The sequence below is a fragment of the Ptychodera flava genome, chromosome 12 (genome assembly GCF_041260155.1).
Source record: "Ptychodera flava strain L36383 chromosome 12, AS_Pfla_20210202, whole genome shotgun sequence".
NCBI classification, from domain to species: domain Eukaryota; kingdom Metazoa; phylum Hemichordata; class Enteropneusta; family Ptychoderidae; genus Ptychodera; species Ptychodera flava.
The window spans coordinates 29,131,812-29,157,533 of record NC_091939.1 but is presented as its reverse complement, the minus strand read 5'-3'; the positions used below and the strand labels follow the sequence as shown (position 1 = coordinate 29,157,533).

The window sequence follows — 25,722 nt, the reverse complement described above, 5'->3', positions numbered from 1 at the left end:
CATGGATTAGTGCTCTCTTTTCAAACTCGTAGATATATAGAGATTCCATTCTAATTTTCTTGTACACGCGTTAGTCTTAATGCTCGCTTCGCGAGCGGCCTTCGGCGGCTCTCGCTGCGCTCGCTATTATATATATATATATATATATATATATATATATATATATATATATATATATATATATATATATATATATATATATATATATATATATATATATATATATATATATATATATATATATATATATATATATATATATATATATATATATATATGCGAACATGCACGCACCCATGTATGCACGTACACACGCTCTTACAGGTCTTTCAGGTTGACCATTTACACTTGCATGTTCATCACACACATTTCACATTTTCTTCAAAAGAACACACAGAATATGTTGATAAGCCAGACATTAAAGTTGCTGACTCATTTAACTGCTGGTTAGTAAAACATAAAAGTCTCTGGGGGTCATATTACGAAAGAGGTATCTCAAAATTGCGAGAAAAAAACACACCAGGGGTTATACGGTCTTGGCAGAGACCGATCACTTTCACGTGAACAGAAAGGTGATTGAAAGCGCACACACATATAAATTTACTACTCACACAAAATGAGCAAATGAGTCGGCACCGTTAATGTCTGGCTTATCAACAAATCGTGTTTATACTTTAGAAGAAATCATGTTTGATGAACATACAAGTGTAAACGGTCAACCTGAAAGACATGTATGTATGTAAGTATGTAAGTAAGTATGTATGTATGTATGTATGTATGTATGTATGTATGTATGTATGTATGTATGTATGTATGTATGTATGTATGTATGTATGTATGTATGTATGTATGTATGTGTGTATGTATGTATGTATGTATGTATGTATGTATGTATGTATGTATGTATGTATGTATGTATGTATGTATGTATGTATGTATGTATGTATGTATGTATGTATGTATGTATGTATGTATGTATGTATGTATGTATGTATGTATGTAGGTAGGTAGGTAGGTAGGTAGGTAGGTAGGTAGGTAGGTAGGTAGGTAGGCATGCAGGCATGCAGGCATTTATCCTTGTTTAACTCTACCTTTTATTGTTGAATTACCCATGATGCGACCTTGGTGTTTATAATCCATAACTCCAAATCCACTGATGTGATCGAGGTCGCCCAACTCTGGTTCTTCAGGACGAGCTGGATTCTCATCCGTCTCTTCACTTCTACCCACTAATGGTTTAGGACCTGCTATCACGTTGTTCTGAAAATGTTACACAAATCTTTAGTATTCCTTTATGAGTTCGGCAAAGATGATTACCATAACATCCACTTCAAAATCGTATTGTATTGTGTTGTATTGCATTATCTTGTGTTGTATTGCATTTCTGCTTTTTAGCTGTCATTTAATAAAATGCTAAGGTACAAAACTATGTAGCCAGGATAGAGTAGTCTAATAATCAATCGTAAATATAACCCTGTTATTTTTTGTATTATAATTACAAATTATAAAAGAATTACGAAATTGTTGTTTTTTCAATAAATATGATTGTCATAGATAACATATAAAATTGATAATAATACGGCTAGTTTTCAATCGGATTCGAACCCACAACATACGGCGTCATTCGCCTAGCGGAGAGGCCACAGAGAGAACCGCTCGGCTAAATCTCCAATTTTAATAAATAATATCAACTGTACCATTATTGGAGAATCTAACACACAATTGAACCCGCAAAATGATGTTGAATTTGCCAGGCTTTAGAGATTGTATTTCTCTGAAGTCATCACAAAGCAGTGACCGAACGTGATAATAATTGATTTGATGACTCTATAACCACCTCCAAAAAGTAGCGACGAGACATGCAAATGTACTAACGCTAACGCGATGTAGACCAAAATTTGCAAGATATCCTGTAAGTATATATTACAGCCCAAAGAAGGAACTGTGCCGAGTGCAGGTGGCCAATCGCACGACGTAAGGGTGGTGACCGGATATCCTGTCTCGAGGGTACATCTCTTGTTTTGGTTACATTGTCTTTATTACATGCCTCTTTTACAAAGTTTCCACTTCCATATTTTTGGTTAATTTGTAAATAACCGCGATATGCTTGGCCAAAATGCTTGATATACACATATACTGATTCTTTAAATTCTCAAATACGTTAAGTATACACGTAAGTATACTAATCAAATGCAAAACTGCAGTGTGTACGCTTGGTGTGCAAAGATCTGCATTACTTATACTCATGATCTGCATATATATACGCTACGCATATCAACGTATTGGAATGTTCCATATATAACGATATACGTTACGTATGCAATTAATATTGTGTTTCATATACGTCAAAATACGTAAACATACTGAATGTATATCAAGCATTTTGTCCAGTGATTTCGGTTATAGGCGAAAATTGGTCAAAAATGTGATTATTTCATCATATGGCTCAATAATGTATATAAATCAGTGCCATGCTGTTTATCTATTACGCATACTTGAAAAACCTAATTCGATCATTTCTTTCATTCCAAAAGTTATGAACTTGACTGAAAGTCAAATAACAGTATGCAGCCCTCTACGTCACCAACAATTAACCATTGAATCCTATGGGACGCACGTTGGTCGACATATTCGGCACGTAATTATGTATCGATTGTGATATCATTTGCTTTGACGCCCCTCTCTTGCCTCACAATCAATAGTTCATGGGTTACGGAGCTGTAAATGTGAATATGACTCAAAGATTAAATTATTGAGTTCTCGACAGGTTTAATTTCAGGTTCTCGACAGGTTTAGGTTCAGCTTCTCGAAATTCTCCTAAAATATTTTGTGATGACAAAAACAAACATAAAGCTGATATATATACCCTTAGAATAAGTAGGTATTCGTCACAACCTCTATTCAAAAAGACGGTACTGCCGTTCACAGCCGGCTTCTCAATGTAGTCTGTTGGGTCAATATATTCCTCGGTACCAATTCTTCTCATTGCCAGATGTATAGCATTTGGGTGGCAGCCAGAGTCAGTGACTGTGCCTAATTCAAGACCCTTGGAAACCTGAGGCAATAAAATATATTAATAATTGCTCGTCATTAACTACGATGTAATATACTTAAATCTTAACAATTTGACCTAAAACCTCACGGTTCATTTTGTCCTCAGGAAGAAATACGTGGTCAATGGCTTCATGGCAAATTCAATACGGCAAGATTCGATAAGGCAAAGTGGTAAAACATGGTACATGTCTTTTCATGAGGACAAAATGATGTGGAAGGTACTTGGTTACTGGGTCATTATAAATCAAGAACATGTACCAGCTCAAAATGGAGGATGCCATATTGCGCAATGAACCCAAAGTGCAAAATTTTATGCGACCACACAAATACATGTAAACATGGACCAATATAATCCATACGCATTAAGTACACATTACATTTGCGATAGTAAATCTCTTACCATCCCAGATTCAAGAACATCGTTTAATAAATCGACGTGATCAATAACTATTTCAGTGTGTGGCATTTCTTCAGACAGTTCAATAGTCACTTGAGTTTGTCCACTATTCTTGACCGTGCCAGTGAATGGTGCTACGAGCTGCGAGAGTAAGAAAGAACCATTATAATGAATAAATGAAAGTTTAACGTTATATATGGTGCTATCAGGAGCAAAAAATGTCACTGGTGTATTGCAGTAGTGTCAAAATTTCGAAAATTACGTTGATACCTGCATCTTATGTTATAGCCAGTCTTAAATTACCTCACGACTGTCGATACTACTACTACTACTACTACTACTACTACTACTACTACTACTACTACTACTACTACTACTACTACTACTACTACTACTACTATGAAACCCTTCAGTTGAAAAGACACGCTGTCGATACCTTGTCTCCAACGTTTATTTCTAAATCAATACCAGGGGGAGTGTTTCCAATATTACTTGGATAATAGCCATCGCCGCAGGAACCTTCAGCAATCTTCCGGGGAAAGGATTTTGTTCCTTTGATCCCAAAGATTTCGTTAAGAAGCGACTTGGCGGAATCATATCTTTGAACATGAAAAGAAAAACAGAAATAGCGTTTTTGCTACATGATCTTTTCCTTAAAGTTCTCTATGACATCAAACTCCGTAAGCGTTATACAGATATAAAACTGGGGAGCAAAAATGTAAATATGAGAACATTGGGTTAATGGTATTTTATAAATCATATAACGGATATCTCGGTATTTCATTACTTTTATTCGGTACATGGGGCTCCGTTAGAACCAATAATTGAACATTTTTATTATGCCAATAGCTACGCTAATTTATAGACTTTTATGTCACTCCTAAATACTTTCTACTCCGCAAAAAATTTGCGGTTTCTCATATTTATCATATATTAATAGCATTCCTGCACTGCAACAAAAGTACGTCGAGGCAGCAAGCGTATCACACGCTCTTTGTTAATGTCCCTGAAAATGCCTATTACGGCCTTAAAGGAAAAATAAAGTTGTTTCAGCGATGTTTCAGTCAGCGAACAAGAACGAACGACATTTCTCGTGTTTCTATACATGCCTCTGGACAGCTTTCGTCATATGTATGCATTTTAGTCGCTATCTCCGTTAAGTGATCGGATTAAGTTAATCACAATGAGACTGGAAAAATCAACGATCTTAGAGTTACAAACAAGCAATCATGACAAGCTGTATGGAATTATTTATTATTCCATACAGCTGATACGTTTCCTCACATATAAACTAGAAGTTTTGTTTTATTTTGTTCTTATCTCTTCGAAGTATTTTGAAGAATAATCGTATAATACATACGTTTTACGCAAATTCTCATACTCTTCTTTCAAGGTTGTAACGAGACGGTATACTGCATCGTAGGCTTTTTCAAATGGATCGGAAATACTCTTTAGTCTGTCAATCGGTTCAGCAAGAATTTCAACCAGCCCAAGAACTTCGGCGACAATTTGTTCCCTAATGGTATCCTGTAATTAAAAAAATATTAATGTCCGGTCGCCAAGTCCAGTTTCTGAAACTTCAGGAGACTACCACCTGTGATAATCGTCTGAGCTAGAGTTAAATTCGGAGAGTACTCCATACCATATTTTGATCATGTGGGTGTATCTAGTCATGACAGTAACTTCCCGTCACGATATTATGACGAGCGCCACCATGTTTATCCTGTCGATGCACCTAAGAAAACAAACAGGCTATACTAAGCCTTTAATTTGATCAATAAGGGAGCACTTCACTCGCATTACACAGGCAACAACTTTAGTGCAAGTCCTCCAATCAACCTCCATGGACCTTAGCATGTTTTACTTCAAGTTAACATTTCCTTCAACAGTTGTGGCTGACTCGGAATGTCTACGAATTGCTTACCATCGTCATCGCCGTCGAGTTGAACAGACATTCTGAACAGTCTTCAGGGAACCTGAACGTATTTCAAAATTATCACTGTACAGTATGCAGCTATAGATAACCATGGATTTTGAGACAACTATCAAGCTGTGTATCATTCTGAATAATGTCGTGCCCTTACAGACAACAATGGAGGATTTTATACGCATCGGTAAGCCCAAGACTATCATTTGTGATTTCCAATGCTGATTATAGGTTTACCCGCGTCAATTTAGCATTTGGCAAAAAAATATCTTGCGGCAATCGGCGTTATCTAAAACGTGGTATTGTAATTATATTTTGTACTATTTTTAAAACTGTATTTTTAAATCACTTATATACACTGATTTAAGAAGTGCGAAACAGGCGGTTTGAAATGGCACGGTTTAACATGTGTGATTGAGGTAAATATCTCAGCTGGACATACTGGTCCTATATTAACTTATCTTGGCGCGCAAAGTTGATGAATTATCACTTTTTTTCAATAGGCTTTACAAACACGTCGGTAATATAACCATTCAAAATCTTCAACTTTTGGTATATTAAGTACCTGTCAGATATGTGTTTGCAGAGAAACATTCTATACGATAAAAGGTTAATGATTAAATTATTATGAATAATCTGTTGAATCTTTTATACCTCGTAAAGATAGTTGTCAAAGCGACATATTTTTATTTCCAATCTGTGACATGCCGGTCAAAGGTCACCGGTAGTATGACTTCTTCGTGTTTGCTCACGTGACGTTTTAATTTAACATGGGCGCGACATATTGGATTTTTACTATTAGGTTAAAATCCTAGAGAGTTGATTGAATTTTTAGTTAAACACACGATGAAACAAGTTGTAAAAAATTCATGTTCAATTTCACTGACAATATACGCAAGCAACCCCGTTAGTCAACGATTGGACTCTAGTGAAAAACAAGCTCTTCTTGATTTATTGGCACAGGAAAGGCGTTGCGTGAAATAGGCGATCATATCTATGGCGACACCAATTACAGTGCAGGAAATTTTAAAGAGTAAAGTCCTAACAGGGAGCAATATAAGCGATAATCCAAACGGCAAGCTGGTGTACAGGGGAGTTGATACATACTAGATAAAGCCATAAGGCGAGTGCGAAGTTGTACTATTATTCCTATGTTTGCAATTTAAAGTTATTGCGTAAATTATATCGTCACCTTTGTTTTTTGCAGTGTCAAACTGGTTTTTCTGTACTTAAAAGAAACGTGAGAATAGAACGGTAGTAGTATGACAGAAACTCAGCGCCAATGACTGACCACAGCGATATACTGATGCGCACTCTAGAGGTGAAGGGGACAACAAAATGACACCATGACACCTCTGACATGGGGCAGTACACATCAGTTGTTTCAGTAGGGAAGCGTAAAAACGAAAATTTCAATAGCAATGCGTGTGGGAATCACTTAATTTATTACCTATACGTCTGTTGTTTAAGCAACAAGCTAACCGAAGGCGAGTATATACGACCTTGAGCGTTGTACATGACATTAGGCTGGTGCTATCTATAGTGAACAATTGTAATCCAATCAAGTGCGCTCAAATAATGCTACTCATTTAATGGGATTTTCAAATCTGGGATTTAAGTTAAACCTACTCTAAGGAATGAGACAAGAATTATAGTTCGGTCTGATCCCATTCTCAGAGAGATCTGACTTCTTACACGACGATGGGAAATGGTAGGATTGGTCTTAAAGAAGTTGTGGAATAAAAAAACAGATATTACGTACTTCAGATATCCCCGTGAAATGCTTTATGAAATCGTTGTCCTTAGATTTCCAGTTTTGTTCATTAATCATCACGACATACTTGGCAACTTCAAGATCATTCAAAATAGTATTTATCTGTTCGCTAAGGTCGAACCAGGACGGTTTGTTGTCGTCGCCGAAAGCGGCTTCAATTTCTTCCAGTACATCTTTCACGAGGGCTGAAATGGCATCTTTTGTCCTATATAAAATTCATACGAACAGTGAATGTATGAAAAAGCTTACTCTTGTTCTATAAACTGAAAGTGAGAGTTTATCTAAGGACATTTCATACCCAACTGCATCATGTCTCTCACAACTATGAGGTTCCATATATTTCACATTACGTAATTCTCACTTTATTATTGTCAGGCTAAATCAAAAACAGAGTCAATGAGGAATGTGCTTATGTGTATGTCAAACCCTACAAACACTACATGTCATCGAGGTCTCACTTTTGCATTACGCGATTGATTTTTGTTGGGCCCTATTGAGGAATAAACGGGGCAGAGGGACCGACAAATTGCGGAATGGCAGACTGACAAACAAAGAGAGACAAACCTACAAGACAGGGCAAGACAGTTATAAAGTAGGTAAATCGGGTAAAAAGTGAAAGGAATAGCAACGGGCACTGAAAATGGGTTGTTTGTACATTGTTTCAGCCAAGAGTTATAAAATAATGTTTGATCTGTTCAATATCATTTCACACAAATCTGTGACCCTCTTCTACACTTATTCGTACACGAAACGAAATTTCCTTCCGATGAAAATTGGTGATCTTCCCTAACTCGCACCATTCCCCTCCTCGTTAAATTCTATCCAGGCCCTTAGATAGATACATACGCGCAGACAACACACAACTCTTGGAAGCTGTTTTTTGAGATATTTGTCAGTGTGCTACTTTCTGTCATAGGGATGAGTTGCCTCGATTATTCGTGCTGTAGATATAATAGCTGAACTGATAATTAATATTCAACGTATCTCGATCGAAATACCATAATTACTGCATTTTAGGATCCCTTCACAAACTACTATTTATATTTTGTAACAAGCTTCCTTTATATTGTCGTTTAAACGTGACACAATTGCCTGAATGACATAACGTACACACCTCCCACCGAAAGCATATACACAGTAAGTGAGGCTACCCACAATTCCCCTTGATTTGTTCAATCAGACATTTTTTGCTAAAGGCTTTTTCGATTTTATCAGTTTCTTAACAATTTTTAAATTACAATTTAAGTTCAGTATTATTTGTTACAACTATGTTCCTAAATTATTGATTATGTTTAAAATTCAGGAGTAAATTGAATGAGAAGTCGATGTTTGGAGGTGCTAAAAATTGCACACTTGTCAAGATAAAGTTATCAGCAACTAAGATGGTCTCATCATACCACCTGTCAGACATGCAAATTTTCTTTGTTACAAACATTAAAAAAAATCAATACCCTCTCTTTTGCCAACACAGATGCAACTTATTCCCTTAGTTTCCTTGAAAATATTGTGTATGGCTGTCAAAAATCTATGTCGACAAAATTACAAAATTGCTATCTCCTCCGCGGAAAAGGGGTTGATCTTCTCACTATTCACAGTGAGAAATCAGAAAATTATGATTATCAGAACTATGTTGCCAGAATTTTGAAATATGGACCGAGTTGTTCTGTGTACAGAAGAAATTTGCTTCAGTTCAGTGAGTGATCTCCGTGTGCACAGATCATGGAGAATTGTTGGTAGCCTCACTTACTGTGATATAGTCACCTTAAAGTACACTATCACTTGGGCACCGTGGTAAAATGAGGAATAAGCAAAGATGCAACACAGGTTTTCGCTAACAACGTAATTTAATTTGTGCTGAAGCTGTAGCAAAAACACTTACTGTTTTAAAAATCTCGATATATCCCTGATAGAAGACACAGGAGACTTGAACATGTTTTTTATCACGTCTAAAGACGATTTCACAGTCTGCTGCATCTGTTCAGCAGCCCACGGCAAAACGACAGTAACGGCCTGGTTGACAGCCTGCGAAATATCAGTGAAGATTCGATTATTGACAGCAACTACCATGGGCATTTAAAAGAGCGGTATTTCTTGACATGGTACATGTACAAATAATAATGCACACATTGCAAATTTTGCCTTCCGTTAAGTAGAAATGTTTTGCTTTCAATATGATCTCATTTGGAATAAACCTCTTCGCCCGTGGGAAGTGTTTTGTCCTGCAGCAACAGTTAGTACTGATCACATCACCTTGTGCTAAACAAATGTAAAGAGAATTAACATTTCTTGTACAAAGTGACTTTATTAACGGCAATTAAAACATCAAGACGGCATCAGAGTTTGCTCTTAAATCTGTTTATTCTCGTGTAATCAGCTAAGAATCAAAAGTAAAGCGTACGTGATAAAAGTCCATCGCATCTGTCTTTACAGCGCTGAACAGACTTGACACGCGCAGAATCACTTCTTGAAGCTCATAAAAATAGGAAGGAAGGGCCCGGTATTTTCCAATCACTGAAACAGTATGTCTTGATAAATTTCTAAACTTTGCGACTTCATCTAGGAGGTCGTTTACTGCATCTGTAAAGTCCTGAAATATCTTGGTGATCGGTACCGAGTCTGGAGCCTTAATCGACCGATGTAATGGCAAAATGACGTCGGATACAACTTCATCAAATAGCTTAGCTTGTTCTGCTATCTCTTCGTATCCATAGTCCTGTAAGGAACAGGACAACATTGTTCACAAAGATGATATGTTTTATGCAATTGATGTCTAAAAAGCTTCCAACCGTGTTACATTTTACGATGTATATAAAGTGTCCTGTATCCTGGAAATCACATGCAATTCGCAACACATGTAACTAAAGGAAGAGCTAAGTCGCATGTTTTAGTAAGAATGCACGCTGTCATTAATTCATAGGTGGTCGTCACCATATTAAAACCAGATACAGTACTTGTAATTAAACAAAACGCACTTTTAAAAGCCGGTATCAATTTATTATAACGATACCACGATTCAGTATTGTATCAAAAAAGACATAACTACGCAATGGCCAAGGCGATTATCTAGAATTAAGTAAATATAAAGCGAAGCAATTTATCATGAATCTTATCTGGTGTAAGACAGGAAGAGGAATATTTGTGAAGACCTGCCACGGATGTCCTACTCCATTCAAATGACTTACAGGAAGAAGATGATTACTACATGTAGTTGGTAAAACAAACAACATGTTCCTTCAACAGTAATATTATAAACACTGAACCTAGTTTTGACAAAGTCCCCTACTGCCATAACTGCAAATAGGCATCGATGTTGGTATTCATAATTAGATATTATGTTCATCCTGAAAAATATATTGGTTGCAAGTTTATGTTAAAGAGCATGGGAAGAGGCACATGTAACCAGTTATAATAAATCGAATTTTGAATTTACACTCCCGCTCAATTTAAAATAAAAAGACAGTACCCATTTACGCAAAAATTGATTTATGCTTCTTATGTCTATCAATTCAGTCTTGTTAATTCTGCTAAATGAAATACCCGGTAGACTTGAATTGCCTAGTCGTATGGCAGAAGATAATTGAAGAACAGATGTGATACGGGGCATCAGAAAGTCAATCAGGCCTTAATTGTTTTACCTGCAAAATATTTATCTTGTAGCCGGCCTCGCTAAAAAAACAAAGTTTGGCTTCTACAAGGGTGTATTCCCAGTCGAATAAACCAATGTGTGCTCTCGCATATGCGTGGTTGTTAATGTCAATCTTTGCGTAACCTTCCGATGGTTCTGTAGGTAAAGGTTAGTTAATGATTAAATATCAGTGACATCAAAAAATAAGTTCAACGGTCATCTATATACTACGAATTCCTGAACAATGAAGTCAAAACAACTGCTTTTGCAAACTATTTGATTTCTCCCTTCATGTATAATTTGATTGAAATGACCAACTGATACTGAAATGGTTGAATTCATTAAAACAGTATAGAAGACGAACTTTGTGTATTTACATAAATTAGGTCCTTTTCATTGTATATATGTAATCGGCAAGGGAAGATACACTTGCCTTCTGAAAATTGATAAATAAAATATACCCATTGTGTATAAGGAATTAATGAAAAATCCCTATAATAAAGGATTTAGCCGTTTCAAATCGAGGAATTTATCATTTCGGTAATGAATGTAAGCAGGATATTTACTCTGGTTACTTTTTGTTTCAATGTCAACTGCAATTGAACAACTTGAATGTCTCAACAGCTTTATCTTAACTTTCCCGTTTCGTATGTAAGAGGACTGTGATAGAAAGAAAGTAAGCGTTCACAATTTATCAAACAGCTGCGCAAAGTTGATACATGCCAACGTCTATTGGAAAAGGATATGCTCTCAATGATCAGGCCGGGTATCTTAGTTTTAAGGGGCTGGTGGGAGCCAAAGACGTGTTATTGCACGGCACCTGGTTTGCTTCCACAGTATTGTTGACATGATATTTAAATCAGGGTAAATCAGAGAATGAGGTGCATAGCGTACGAATGGAAAGATCTAGGAAACTATTAAAACGTACTCACTTATCATAAGCTCAAACTTGTTCCTGATAATTAAGCCTATCTCTGCACCAATGTCTTTGCCTCCGACGGATTTCGCCCAATTAATTCCAGGAATACCCAATTTAAATTCAAACGACAGTCTCTTCAAAAGGCTGCGGCGAATTCGGTCAAGTCTTGGTACGGTTGATACCCTTGAAACGTTGCTGTGTAATTTGTCAAAATGGTGGACAGATTGTATTGTACATTGAAATGGCGTCATCACGGAGCTCATACGTAAAAAAACCACTCAGCTTCGAATTTCAAGATGTTCTGAAATAGTTACCAGGCTAAACGTGGAACTCGTTTTTCAAATAACACTGAGCCTAAATCTCACGATAATTCTTAACCTAAGTTAACCCGTAACCAAAGTCCTCCAAAGGCAAGATTTAACGCCATTCATCTAAGCGAAGTCCCCAGTCAATTGATTCAAGAATTCTCAAATTATTTTACAGACATCCATGTAACCAACCTGTTGAACATTCCTGCGTTGTCGTCATCTTTGACGACAAATGGATGGCGGAAATATTCAATACGTGCAAGGTGGCGAACAGTCTCATCATCGTCGTACAGAGCTGACATCATCAGCGTTTCGACAGCCTTGGAATAGCAAAATGACAAGTTGAATTCTTGATTTATAATGTCAACATTGTTCTCTTGTGATCGTACAAAGCTACAGGTCCACAAAGTGTATTATATTTCTGAAGAACAAACGCCGCGAATTTAACGTGTCGTGGTCAATTATTGACAACGTATCGAGTAAATCTGACACAAGCAGACCATGCAATCTGTGCCAATCAGGAAAGATGCACATTGTAACCAAAGCAACATGCAAGTGTCAATGAAGATTGCATGAGCATAAAACTCCAGTGATTATTTGATACGTGTGTAATTTATATATATATATATATATATATATATATATATATATATATATATATATATATATATATATATATATATATATATATATATATATATATATATATATATATATATATATATATATATATATGTTACCTCGTGCAGCTTAAACCTTGAGATAGCATGTATGGCACTTCTTCGCAGCATCGGGTGACTTTCAGAGTTGTTTAAGTAAGAAAACAAGTGTTCAAATGACGATAAGTACACGGCGTTGCCTAGTGAGTATATCAGGGCGGCCTTCTTTTCTATATAGTCTTTGAACTCCTCCACCGTGAGCGTTGCTCGCTTCTGACGATGGTGCCACGGATCTGTGAGAAAAATTACGTATGGATCTTGACACGGTGAAGATAGCTTTGTTAGGGGTCTCACCAGTGAGTTGTATAATGATAATCTTCAAATGCCATTAGACAAGATGAAGGCTAAACCCATGTAAAACACAATGTCAACCTGATAGGTTACAAATAAGGCGAGAACAGAGATTGGGGACGGTTTCTTAAACAACAAATAGACATTACATATTTCGAGGGGCAGCCATGTAAATGTGATGTTTTCTGCGATAAGCAGTTTGAAGGCAACATGAACATGCAAAGTTGATAAGATTACCGTGAACGCCTACGAGATCTTCTATTTCTCTCACAATCTCATCACCCTTCCGTCTGTCATCATCCTGTTCAGCCGACTGGAGACATTTGGCAACAGATCCAAGCACTAAGACGGCACGGTTGTGCACGGTGTCTTCTTCTGTAGGATCTGACACGTAGAATTTGTGTGTCCATTACGTTCCAGGATATGAATAACGATGCATACAATCAGATTGTATTTTTGACATTTCTTCGAAATACTACCTTAATGTTCATACTGAGATTAGTTGAAACATAATACACGTAACTTTTTTCAAGCCAACAGTGATAGTAAACTCACTGATACATAAAAACTAAGAAAAAGTGCCGGGAAAAACAATCATAAAGGAGTAACTTGATGCCACAACTTGACAGTTTCAATACGAATTTTGAGATATTTGTAAATATATCAAAATACTATTGCTATGCCGTGGAATACTTACCAGGAAAAGGTTGGGTTTTTTTAAATGCCAATTTATATATTGCCTGAATCGATTTCCTTGAAGGAGGTACGTCTAACCCGACAAAATGGGTCAATGCTCGGGTGACAAGAGTAGCATTGCGTGTCGGTGACAACAGCACCAGGTCGACGAGAATATCCTGCGCCGTACGCGTTGCGCAAGCTCCCAAAGCGTCGATGGCTATCTCCCTCTGTGAGGTTAAATTGACTGACAGGAAGCCTGGCACGATATAGCGTTTTGCAAAGACTATCATATCATCATCTGAAAGTCTGTGTACCATCGCCATTATATTCCGAAAGCAACCGGCCCGCTTTTCTGGCTCTATTTGAAAGATAATGAAATTTATTTTTCAGCGAACAAATCGTATTGATAATCATACATACATACATACATACATACATACATACATACATACATACATACATACATGCATGCATGCATGCATGCATGCATGCATGCATGCATGCATGCATGCATACATACATACATACATACATACATACATACATACATACATACATACATACATACATACATACATACATACATACATACATACATACATACATACATACATACATACATACATACATACATACATACATACATACATACATACATACATACATACATACATACATACATACATACATGCATGCATGCAAGCATTCATGCATGCATGCATGCATGCATGCTTGCATACGTACGTAAATACATACATACATACATACATACATACATACATACATACATACATACATACATACATACATACATACATACATACATACAGACAGACAGACAGACAGACAGACAGACAGAAAGACAGATAGACAGACAGACAGACAATAGACAGACAGAAAGACAGAAAGAATGATACTTTTTCCTTAAACTGCATTTTTTGTTTTGAATTCTTTACTTACGGGAGTGTTCGTACTGCTTCATACAGGTCATATTGCTCTCGATGTCCATTTCATTTTCTGACAACGGTATTGTTGGCATTGGAATCTAAAAAAAGTTATGTAGCATAGAGGATTATTAAAATTCGGTATACTCGACATACATGTGGTAACAACATGAAATATCAAAATGAAATATGGAATAAATACAAGCCTTGATAACGTCATGGAAGCATAACTTTCGATTAAAATTTACCTCAGCACCAATCACCACATTATAAATAATCTTTAACTTTCGTATGCTACAAGGCACAGTGATAGTTGGCATTTTTACACAGTAATGTTTTTCTGTATCAGGATTTGTTGCGCTGAACAAACTAAACAAAATGTAGGAAAGCCCAAAGTAGAAAACAAAGCTAGTTAAAGTGTTATGGTGACGAATGCGAACAATCCACCTAGCGTGAAAGGTTCGAAATGTCACCTTAATTCACTTACTGTGCCGACTTCTAACGTATCCTCTGTCATATTTTGCGTAGTTTTCACATGATCAATGACTGAAATAGTTTGTCCTATGTACTTCAACGTGCTCTCAGAGTTGGCATGTAAATCGGGTCTACGAGATTCTGCGTCTACAAAGTGTTTTAAGACAATATGTTAACGATAAACTAATTCATTAGTATATCGCCTTATCAATTTAGGAACATGGATAATACAAGGAATGTAGTTGTTCTATCTAAAAAGTCTCTTTGCAGTAATAATTGCGTCTGTTATGTTAACTTATTACATGACGTCTCAGAAGCGCACATAGGGGTAGTTTAAATAAACCGTATGGAGTAAATTTTAGAATACTTATCAACGAACCGTCAACAGTCGTGACAATTAATTTTTATATCTAAAATACCATTCTTACCGTTAGTTTTTTCGGTACTCTGATCTGCGCCATGGCCTGATCCTTGTGATTTTTTCCGTGGTCTAAGTAGAAAGAGAATCAAACAAATTGAATGAATCTAGTGTATGAAAACAAGTCTAGGACATACACACCAAAACAGTTCCTTAACATAAAACACAGGGATCTATTCGTTGATCAAGAAATCCATGTTTTTTAATGATGTATGTGATTTTTCTGATAAAGAAATTGTGTCTTCAATAGAGGTCTCGTCTTCCAGCACTTCAGTAATAGCTTTAGGGATTGCAACCTCTTTTCACTTGCTCACACACTGCTGTTAGTCGATCAGCAGTGCCTAATGTCTTTGAGCTATCATATTGACCTTATCCGGGAAATTAAGTCATTCAATATCTGTCCACGTAATTAAAAGTGATAAGATGCCAGAGATAGAAAATGCAATTCTGGTTTGGAGATATCGAATGGATATATGATTTATTTCTTATACCCTAATATGCAAGTGCATCAGCAACCCTAAATCGTGCATACTCAAAATATTACGAGAGCGACCAAACCACTTTGCATAAATGGACGTTGGCATTTAAAGCAGCCCATTACAATAAATCTTGTAAGCGCATTACCAGAATACAAGAAAGGACATTCACGCAAAGGGACGCAGTGCGAGTATAAAACATGAACAAGGAGTTCCACAGGTTATCGCGTCTTATATACTTTATTAATGACAAATTATGACATGACTATGCTCTGCAGGAGGGTAATTACCCCATCAATGTGTAATGACTTTATATTTATCAAACCTGTAAGTTTTCGAGACAATTTTAGTAAGTTTACTAATTGTGCATAGCCAGTAAAGAATCGGCCCAGGGCCCGTATGGTGATTACAATATCACTCTCAATCAAATCTGATTAAGAGTAAGGCACGAGTCAGCTTAATGTGTGATCAGACCACATTCAAGTGGATCAGAAGGTCTACTTCTGACATAGTAAGTCGAACATTTGCTTCCTAAACAGCTGGTAGGCGATGGATTATCGATTGCTAATGAATGTTGAAATATGTTCAACTCACGCGAGAATAGACGAATCTCTATTGTAATAGAGAGGAAGATTTTCAAATTTTAAACAGAGTGGTTTTTGATAACCTATGATCTTAGCATCATATGCACAGTATATCTGCTTGTAATTGTAAGCAAACAACAGGACTAGAGGTTTGGCATTTGTTGGATATTAACCACAGTGTAACGAACGCTTATATTGACTTAGTTGTGGCACAAAAAATATTAAATATCAAATTAAGGATATTAAACAGCATGGGACCAAACATTTCCCTAACAGTTGGGTTGACCTTTGATGACCACTTCCCTACTCTAACGGATCTTATCAAATGCAATAGATTCAGCTCCAATTTTGGTCACATATGGCATTCCCCATGGAAGCATTCACTAATCACCTTCCCTATATTAAATATGTAGCTCTGGGCAAACCATCAGGGATAGAGTTTGCATGATATTGCATACTGACCGTTATGGAACAAGCAACAGGGCTGGTTTGTTTTTTCTTGCATTGTGGTCAGGAACAAAAATCAACTTCCACGTTTTTGTGGCATCGGCTGACCTTTGACCAACATATAAACACTCCCCTGTCATCACTAAGTGTCAACGTATGATGTTGGATGGAGCCCGAGCCTTTACAGTGTATCACTATTGGTTCGACTATTTAATTAGTGGCTTTAACTTTCTACTGTTCTACAATTTGCTAAGCAATTAATGCGCTTCCATGTTGAATAAAATTGGCCAATTTTTGAGTACTTTTACTTATTAACATGAACAAAAGGCTTCCACAATTACCGACAACAGCCAGCGCGGGAAATTTGATATATAGTACTTAACATTATCCATCAAATAGCGACACAAGAGTGACGCAAACATAAAAGTAGACTATGAAATATACTTGATCACCTGGGCAGAGGCAACGATTACAATTTCTTTCTAAAAATACAATAAAGGACCAGTGACTGCAGTTGTTTTGGCAATTCTCACTATTTTTGATCTGTTTGTCAACTGAAGCTCATTAATTAACTCGGCTTTACGGTTTTCACATTGGTATAGTTGACCAGTGAATTCCAGTCCTGACTACAAATAAGGAGATTGTAACTAATTTGGGATAATTGGATGGTCAAGTAACGTTGATTGAATGTACAAATGTTATCTCTTCTGCTTTTCTTCTTAATATTACACACTTGTTTATGAGTAATTTGCGATATTGCAACATTCAGCTGTATGGCACCTAACATTTTTGAGAAATTTGCAAAATATGAAAATCCAATTATCCCAAATTAGTTCCAATCGTGTTAATTCAAATGCCAAAAAGAACAGTGCATTATCTACATACACACATCGCGTATATAAGCTTAAAAACGGGGCTTTCAACATGCCTTTTGTAGTAGGACGCCTGAAAGCCTGGTTATGACAAAGAAAAACAAAAAGAGTTAAGTAAAAAAGGGAGGACTACTGACATATTTATTATGGTGTTTTTAAAATACACAAAAAGAGTCAGAAAAAAGATTCTTAACGCTATCGTACCTTGACCCATCATCGCCTCTTGGTGCAGTGAAATGTTCCCTTATATTGATAGTATGAGGTAGTTGCAGTGAATTTTCATAAAAGATATCCTGTAATTTGAAAACAGTATCGTCAAGATGAGTAGATTTGCAAACAGAAAAATAAGAAATGCATAAGTTGGGCCATAGGTAGACGCAGTGGCAGGTCAGCGAGCTCTGCTCATTGTAATATCGGAACATCATTGTAAAATAAATACATCACCATAAAACTGTATTGTACACTTTGTGTTTACATGAAGTTTGCAACCATAAATATGATCGTTCGAATTTCAAGGCCATTTCGTTGGCATGCGTGATACACACCTTTTCGAGAGAGGCGTTTGCACGCGGGACGACGTGACCGTATTTGGTCTTTCGAAACAGCAGACCTCGGTCGAGTTGGTTGACCACATATGTCGCCTCATGTCCACCTGCATTGGAAATATTTGTATTAACAAAATATGAATATTGCAATGTAACAAAGTGCTAGGAGATGGTCACTGTGTCTGTAGGATAGCAGTATTACTTGAATACATGGTTATGTGGGCTCGAGTGCAGGTAGTGATTTCTTTCTGCCAGGTGAACGATTTTTTTCTCCTGCCGCGAGCGCTTTTGAAACAGAGGCAGCAAACCAGCCGATTTTTTTCAGAAATTCTGACCGTAATTGTCTATGTTACATTTTTTGTACGTATTATGAATACAATTAACATTTGCGGTGTGGAATACTATCAGTACCTGTTCGTGTTACTTAGAGAATAATTAACTGTCTATATTTGTACACTAGCATTAGCTATTTTAAAACATTTTGCCCGCCGCATATCGTGTCTTCCATACGTTTATTACAATCGACGACAGCTTTCGGATTGACACAGGAAATTTGATGGTCACAAGTTGAGATAACAGTAGTTTTGTCACCTTTGTCGTGACCAGCTGACATGAAGGAACTGCCTATTTCGGCGCTCTGAGGACCAAAATTCCTGATTCCACGTTGGAGTAATAATCGGCCGGACAACGTATGCATTAATCGGTCTCTTGGCAGTCTGCATATTTGTGACATTTGTGAATACTTTGAAACTAACAAAGTCCAATGTTGCACTTCTGAGTGTCCTCTGTTATACATTGTGCATGGCGAATTGCCAAAACTTTCATTTGTGGGACCCGTACCGTTTAAATTGCATGTACCATTTCCGCATGTTTTGATGCAAAATATCGACCTATGCAAAGAGTATTGCACGAAAAAGAATCATTTTTAATCGAAACATTACGTTTTTTGTTTTTGTTTTTCAAAACGTCACGAACATTAAACCTGATAAACTGATTCCACGATCACTTGGTGAGATTTTCAGCGCTGCAGTATACGTAAAAGACACAGATTTGTGAACGCTGCTTATAACAACCCAACACAGCCTCAACTAAAAAACACAGAATAATCATATCATCTGATTTCATGCAATCACATGACTTCTAAAAGGCGGTATTTGTAATGGATCCGAAAACTGTTTCAGTGAGTAAAAAGAGAGCCTAGCAATCCTAACCAAACTTGTGGCACGACACTTATGATTGGATGTCGTTTATTGTAATAATTAATACAAAAGAAAATTTGCTTGAATGACAACCTCTAGTCAGTACATTGCACCAAAAAATATATTTCCCTTCCTTGTACTTTTTAATTTTTATGTAGTATCTGGCGCTGCTGTAAAATTGGAGCCAACTATTGGAATCATCAATACGAATCCGAAATATCCCGTATTTTGTTTCCCTACGTAACGTCGACCCTCTAGTATTTCATATGAAATAAAAGTATTTTTTACCCTCTCGGTTTAAATAGTTCTGACTGGCATTTTATTAGCTAACGGAAAGATTGACAAAGGGCCTCACAGAGATTGTGAGATTGTGATTCTGAACAGCAGTTTTTTGTTGACAAATTTTATACCACCTTCGTGGCCAGTTTCGTTGACTCGATAAGACCATGATGCTCCCTTGGATAGCACGCCCTCTGTCGAATGAAGTCTAGCAGAAAAGGACCCAATAAGCAACTTCTTCACGACAATCACCCAGGCTTGGTCATTCTCCGGATAGAAGACGGTCTTGATCTCGCCGTGCTCGGAAATTTTAAAGGAAAACCTGTCAAAGCGATTATTTAACATTTTAAAAGCCATTCAAATAAATTATGTCTCGGAAGTGCAATTATGAATGCTAAACCTATAAAGATTTAACCAAAATCACTTTCTGAGTACCATAATCTCTTTGATTCATTTTACTGCATAAGAAGGTCCCCGACTGAGAAGTTTTCATGTCTTCGTCTCCACACGAGTGGTGTAGTATGATATAAATATGGAAAATGAAGATGTAAAGAAAATAATTATTCCAATCACGGTAAATGATGAATACAAGTCACAGGTAAATTGTTGTGTCACGAAAAAAATAATTATATAGTCTTGCTTGTTACAGGCGTCATTAAAATTGCAACTTGAATTGAAGTCTGATAATTGTCCACTCACCATTCAGAGAATTCTGTTATGTTGTTATATCTTCCAAGAATACCTGAATGTATTACACCAGAGAGAATACAATTATAAAGTTATATTGAAATTATTTGAGTAAGAGGTTTTAAAGATTGTTCTCATTAAACTACTGTAACTGCAATGCATGAGAGCTCAAAATATTCAAGTTGGGATTGAAAGCCTGAAAGAAATTAAAAGAATGTTTTTTACATATTATTTCGTTGAGTCAGATTAAATATGTACCTTCGTCCGCATTGGGTGAATGTAGGTTATACATGATACTTCTGATGATTAATTGACAATGCTGTCCACGGTTTGTATCTTCTAAAAGTTTTATACCAATCTAAACAAACAAGCAAAGAAAATCACAGTATAAATAACAAAAAATCTGAAAACAACCGGTCAATATAGTGTTCCCAAAGGTTGATAAGTTTATATTAATTGCTGTCCTAGAAGGTACTTTTATAAATCTTTATATGTTTTGCAATAAGCATGAAAAAAGAAGACTTGTCTGTACAATATTTATGCCATAAGGGTAATGTATAAAACTGAAAGACACTAAATAATTTAAAGACTTCTTTGAACAACTTTCCATTCAATTTGCAACTACCTAACTTCCAATGTCGATCAATAAACTGTAAACGTTTGTAATTTCAACTTTTGCCGTGCTACCTAAAGTATGTAATATGTAACTGAATAACCTCGTTTTGAAATTTGATAAATAAGATTGTTTTGGTTTCGATATTCTGAAACCAACTCAGAAATTTTGTTCAATAGCGTAGATTTGTCAACATTTGTAGCTTTTCTGATATACAAAGATTTCACTGCTTGTTTACGTTACAGTAACTCGATACCTCGTCAATAATTAACCATGAGACGTTAAATATCTTGTCATTGGTCTTTTAAAGACCAAATAAACTAAGAAACTCTGTGCTGCACCAATATTTCTCGGTGCGCAACGATTGCATGTGATGAGCGAAGTGCGTCTTTAAGGTTATCAGTGAGGCCGATGTAAACCTGTCTTTCTTGTCTCCTTATAATACCTCGGCCTTGTAAACGACACCTCTGAGTGACAGTCACGAGGCATGTAGATTTGTCCAAGCAATTACAATCAGCCAGTAGATCTACGCTAGCCTCCGGTGATTACCCTTTTATCATGCGATTTGATTATGCTAGCCATATTCTTCAAAAGTACAGCTGTAACTCACTTTATTTGTGTTACTATTGAAGATCTGGTGAAGTTTGGACCCCTTTGGAAACGTTTATCAATAAGTTGAAGGAATTTCTTGCTGATATTAGTTTCCAAGTTTTTACTGAAAGGGGAGGGGAGTTTGAGCCACGAGATATTGCATTTCCTATCATTACCTCTCCTCGCTGATTGCTTGGTCTTGATAAATTGAATTTGATCGGCGTATCCCATTGTCTTCAACGCTGTATTATCGTGACCTTTGTATTTATCAAAGATGCCTTTATCACTGTACAACAAGGAGAAGGTTTACTAAATCATATTTGTTTCGGCGGCGACATTTTGAAGCCCACTCTGAGTGTTTGTTTAACAGCGTAGATTTATCAGTATTGATTATGTGTACCTTTCCTGATATGGGAAGCTTAAGGTTTATCAGTTAGACCGATGTAAGCCTTGTGCTCATTGACCCCTGTTGAGACTTTGGTTAAACAGCTGGTCAATCTTTAAACTGGTTTCGGGTGATTACCCTCTTGCAGGCGGATCGCTTGATATTAACCCTGGGATATTCTTTTGTCCCCTCTCTGCTTCACCTGGCATCAGTTGTTTCAGCTGAGTGAATTGGGCATCGTTTTTTTTCCCTTTTTCACCTCCCGCTTAACAATTACCAATATTGCCATTCTTTTAGAATGATGCTTTTCTTCATATGATATGACAAAAGTGAATAAGGAAATAAATGTAACGCTGCATTCACAAACACATCTGGAAGGGGCGGGAGATTCGAAGGAGGACGGATTTGAAAATATCAAGGTTATGTTGAGGGGTACTTGATAAGATTCGGGAACTTAAAGGAGGACTCGAAACAAAAATGTCTCTGATTGACAATATGTGTTGGCGTGTGGATTATCCTTTCTTGGATAATTTTTGGGCGATTTTTTGTCTTGGAAAATATCTAATACCTCTACATGTAGACTCTATGATAAGTGAGAGAATAATTTGGGGTGAATATAAGGCTAGTTTGCAGTCGAGTTCGAACTCACAACATACCGTATCCAGTCACCAGTCACCTGGCTGAGAGGCAACAGACAGATTAACAGACAACAGGCAACAGACAAGGATTTTTACCGAAAAATGTTGATTCAATATACATGTCAGTCTATTAGAGAACTACGAACAATTTTTTTTTCAAATATAACATTAACAATATATGTGCATTTACCGCGTTAAGTAATTGATATACACGTACTTTATTAGACTGCGGTGGTTACCATTGGATGTGAGCGCAAGAAATTTGATTTTGGAATTTCGCCTGAATGTTGATTCACTATACATAAAAGTCTATATGAGGAAACTATGAATATTTTCTTCCAATATAAATCTAGGGAAATCTGTATATTTACAGACGTTTGATTATTTATTTTAAAGTACGTGATGAGACTAGGGTGGTTACAAAAGGATGTGTGTGCAAGAACATTGACTTTGGAATTACACCGAAATGTTGATTTACTATACACTGGAGTCTATGAGAAAACTATACATATTTTTTTACAATATTAAACTAAATAAATATGTGCTTTTATAGGTGTTTGACAATTGATAGAAATGTACTTGATTCAAATAGGGTGTTTGAGATTTCAAATGTGGACAACAATTATGGCATTAAAAATTTCACCCAAAAGTATTATTTCACTTTTCATGGTAGCCTAAAGGCAATTATTAAATAGTTTCCCTGACAAAACTTGCTATATCTGTAATATGCAAGTAATAGGAATTGTTCATTGCCCTAAGTAAGCTCGATTCACAAGAAGACAAGCCTCAGATTTTCCAAGGCAAGATGTTCATTTGACAGATAATTAAACTTTTTATAGTTGAACGATTTCAGAAAAAAAATCATGCAGCGAATCATTTTATATTTCCCAGAATATTTTTTAACACTGAAAGGGTTCTTTTTGACCGGACGGATACTTATGAACATTAAGTGACCCCCCCTGTGCTGTTTGAAAAACGCATGAAACCCCCGACCCTTTGCAGTTTACAAATTTAAGGCGACACCCCCTGGATTTTGCCGCCCCACCCTCGGTCATAATAACTGAAAGTTCACTAGGAAGATACATTTTTCTTACTGCGACCCCCGCCCCTCCACACGTTGTAGGGTTCATGAAGCACTTATGCTTGTACACAAAGTATCACACATCGCACAAAAACTTTATGGAAGCAATACATCGCTTAAACTGAGCGAAGGAAAGCCTCAGGGACAATTCTGTCCACTGCAGCAGTGTGTTAATGTACAGAATTTCAAAAAATCAATTTTGGTGAAATTCCAATATCATATTTGTTGTCCATATATGAACTTTCAAACAATTTATTTGAATACACTAGTATCAATTGTCAAACACTTATAAAATCACTTATTTGTTTAGTTTAAATTTTTTTAAAAAGGTCATAGTTTTCTCAAAGACTCCATTGTACAGTGAAATATCAGTTTAGGCCAAATTCAAACATCAAATTTCTTCTACACATATGCACTTGTAACCACCCTACTCTAAGCATGTACATTTAAATCAAGTATCAGAAGTCTATAAATTCACAGGTATTGCTAGCTGTATAATGAAAAAAATTCAGTTTTGTCGTCGACTACAAATATTGAATCAATATTTTCCGTGAAATTCTAAAATTTAATTTTTTGTACAAATGTATACTAGTAACGAGTATGCTAATCAGATACATTTATATAAATTATGAGAGGTCAATAAATGCACAGATATAATTTGTTTTATATTGGAAATAAATGCATGCGCATTATAGATGAAATCAAAAAAAAACCAACTAAATTGTACACACATGCACTTTTCACCTGCACCGTGACTTCAAGCAACTTAAATTACATGAGTTATCAAAGACATATAAATGTAGAGATATAAGTTGTTTATCATGAGAAAACTGTAAATAGTTTGCTCAATAGACTCCCATGTATTATGATTTGATTATTTTTGACGAAGCGCTATACAAGCCACATTCTGCCTTCTTTTGTGAGGGGGCCTTTAAAATTCTCGCAATTCTTGGGGGTAAAAAAATCTGCGAACTCTATTTGTGAAGTCAGTCTAAAGCAGCTCAAAGTTTACGTGGAACTGTAGGCAAACAGCATCTGCTTCAAATTGCTTAAGAGTTGGAAAGAGAAATAGAAGCATCCATTACCATAAAAATTACTGATGCAGTGATGCTAATTTACACAATTTATTATCGTCTGATATTCCGCCCAAAATAGAACATTGTATCATAAATTTAGCAAATTTGACGTTTAGAGGTTTTGATAATTTAACACCAGGGAAAATGGTCAGAACTGTTCAGTTTTTTTAAAAAGCAGGGTACAATTCACCATCATTTAAATATTGCACCTTTTGACAAAAAAATTAAAATGAATCAGAGCCTTACAAAACTTGCATCTGCAGGGTTAAATTCTACTAACATACGAAAGCCTTAAAGAAATAGAACCCTAAATGATTCAATTACATAAGCAAAACACCATTATTTTGTCATCGCATGCATGTCAATTGGCTTCCAGTCTTAAATTCTCTTATTCTCGTATCATCTTTTGCATAGAAGATGGAAGCTAACAGCTGCAAAAAACAATGTGGGTCTTTTATCACACCAGTGTCATTAATGAAGCGTTGACGAATCCTGTCGTCATTCCAGCTTTTGGCCATACAAGTTTTGACGTGGACACTATACGGTCAAGGACCCGAGAACCGTATAGTGCCCACGTCTATGAATATTCAGCGTGAACGAGGGCGATAAAACTACAAAGACTGCTTCGGATAAGGCTGGCAGGAACGCAAACAAATTATCTCCACTGAGTCCCAAATTCTACACTTGGCTCTTCTAAGTATTTCTCTGCATTCCCACCTCG

General features: G+C 36.4%; 1 protein-coding gene and 2 long non-coding RNA genes across 3 annotated transcripts in view; 1 reads left to right on the top strand and 2 right to left on the bottom strand.

The window, feature by feature from the left end:
- Positions 1–1,071: 1,071 nt before the first annotated feature.
- On the bottom strand, positions 1,072–5,167 carry LOC139146260 (uncharacterized). The gene is made up of 6 exons (XM_070717667.1): positions 5,156–5,167; positions 4,812–4,978; positions 3,888–4,050; positions 3,455–3,592; positions 2,867–3,055; positions 1,072–1,260 (listed from the first exon to the last, which is right to left on the bottom strand). Exons 1-6 carry the CDS (start codon positions 5,165–5,167, stop codon positions 1,072–1,074), a joined length of 858 nt encoding a protein of 285 aa, XP_070573768.1.
- A 78-nt stretch (positions 5,168–5,245) lies between these two features.
- The window catches only part of LOC139145568 (uncharacterized), a 37,723-nt gene continuing 17,246 nt past the window's right edge, over positions 5,246–25,722 (top strand). The window contains exon 1 of the long non-coding RNA XR_011554957.1: positions 5,246–5,565. This is a non-coding gene — a long non-coding RNA (uncharacterized lncRNA). The remainder of the gene's footprint in view (positions 5,566–25,722) is intronic.
- On the bottom strand, positions 10,794–12,299 carry LOC139145569 (uncharacterized). The gene is made up of 3 exons (XR_011554958.1): positions 12,197–12,299; positions 11,710–11,891; positions 10,794–10,933 (listed from the first exon to the last, which is right to left on the bottom strand). It is a non-coding gene; the product is annotated as an uncharacterized lncRNA (long non-coding RNA).

Coding starts and splice junctions, on each gene's coding strand:
- LOC139146260 (XM_070717667.1), bottom strand. Junction 3,593..3,887: donor AAATAAACGTTGGAGACAAG/GTATCGACAGCG, acceptor TTACTCTCGCAG/CTCGTAGCACCATTCACTGG. Junction 1,261..2,866: donor AATACCTACTTATTCTAAGG/GTATATATATCA, acceptor TAACATTTTCAG/AACAACGTGATAGCAGGTCC.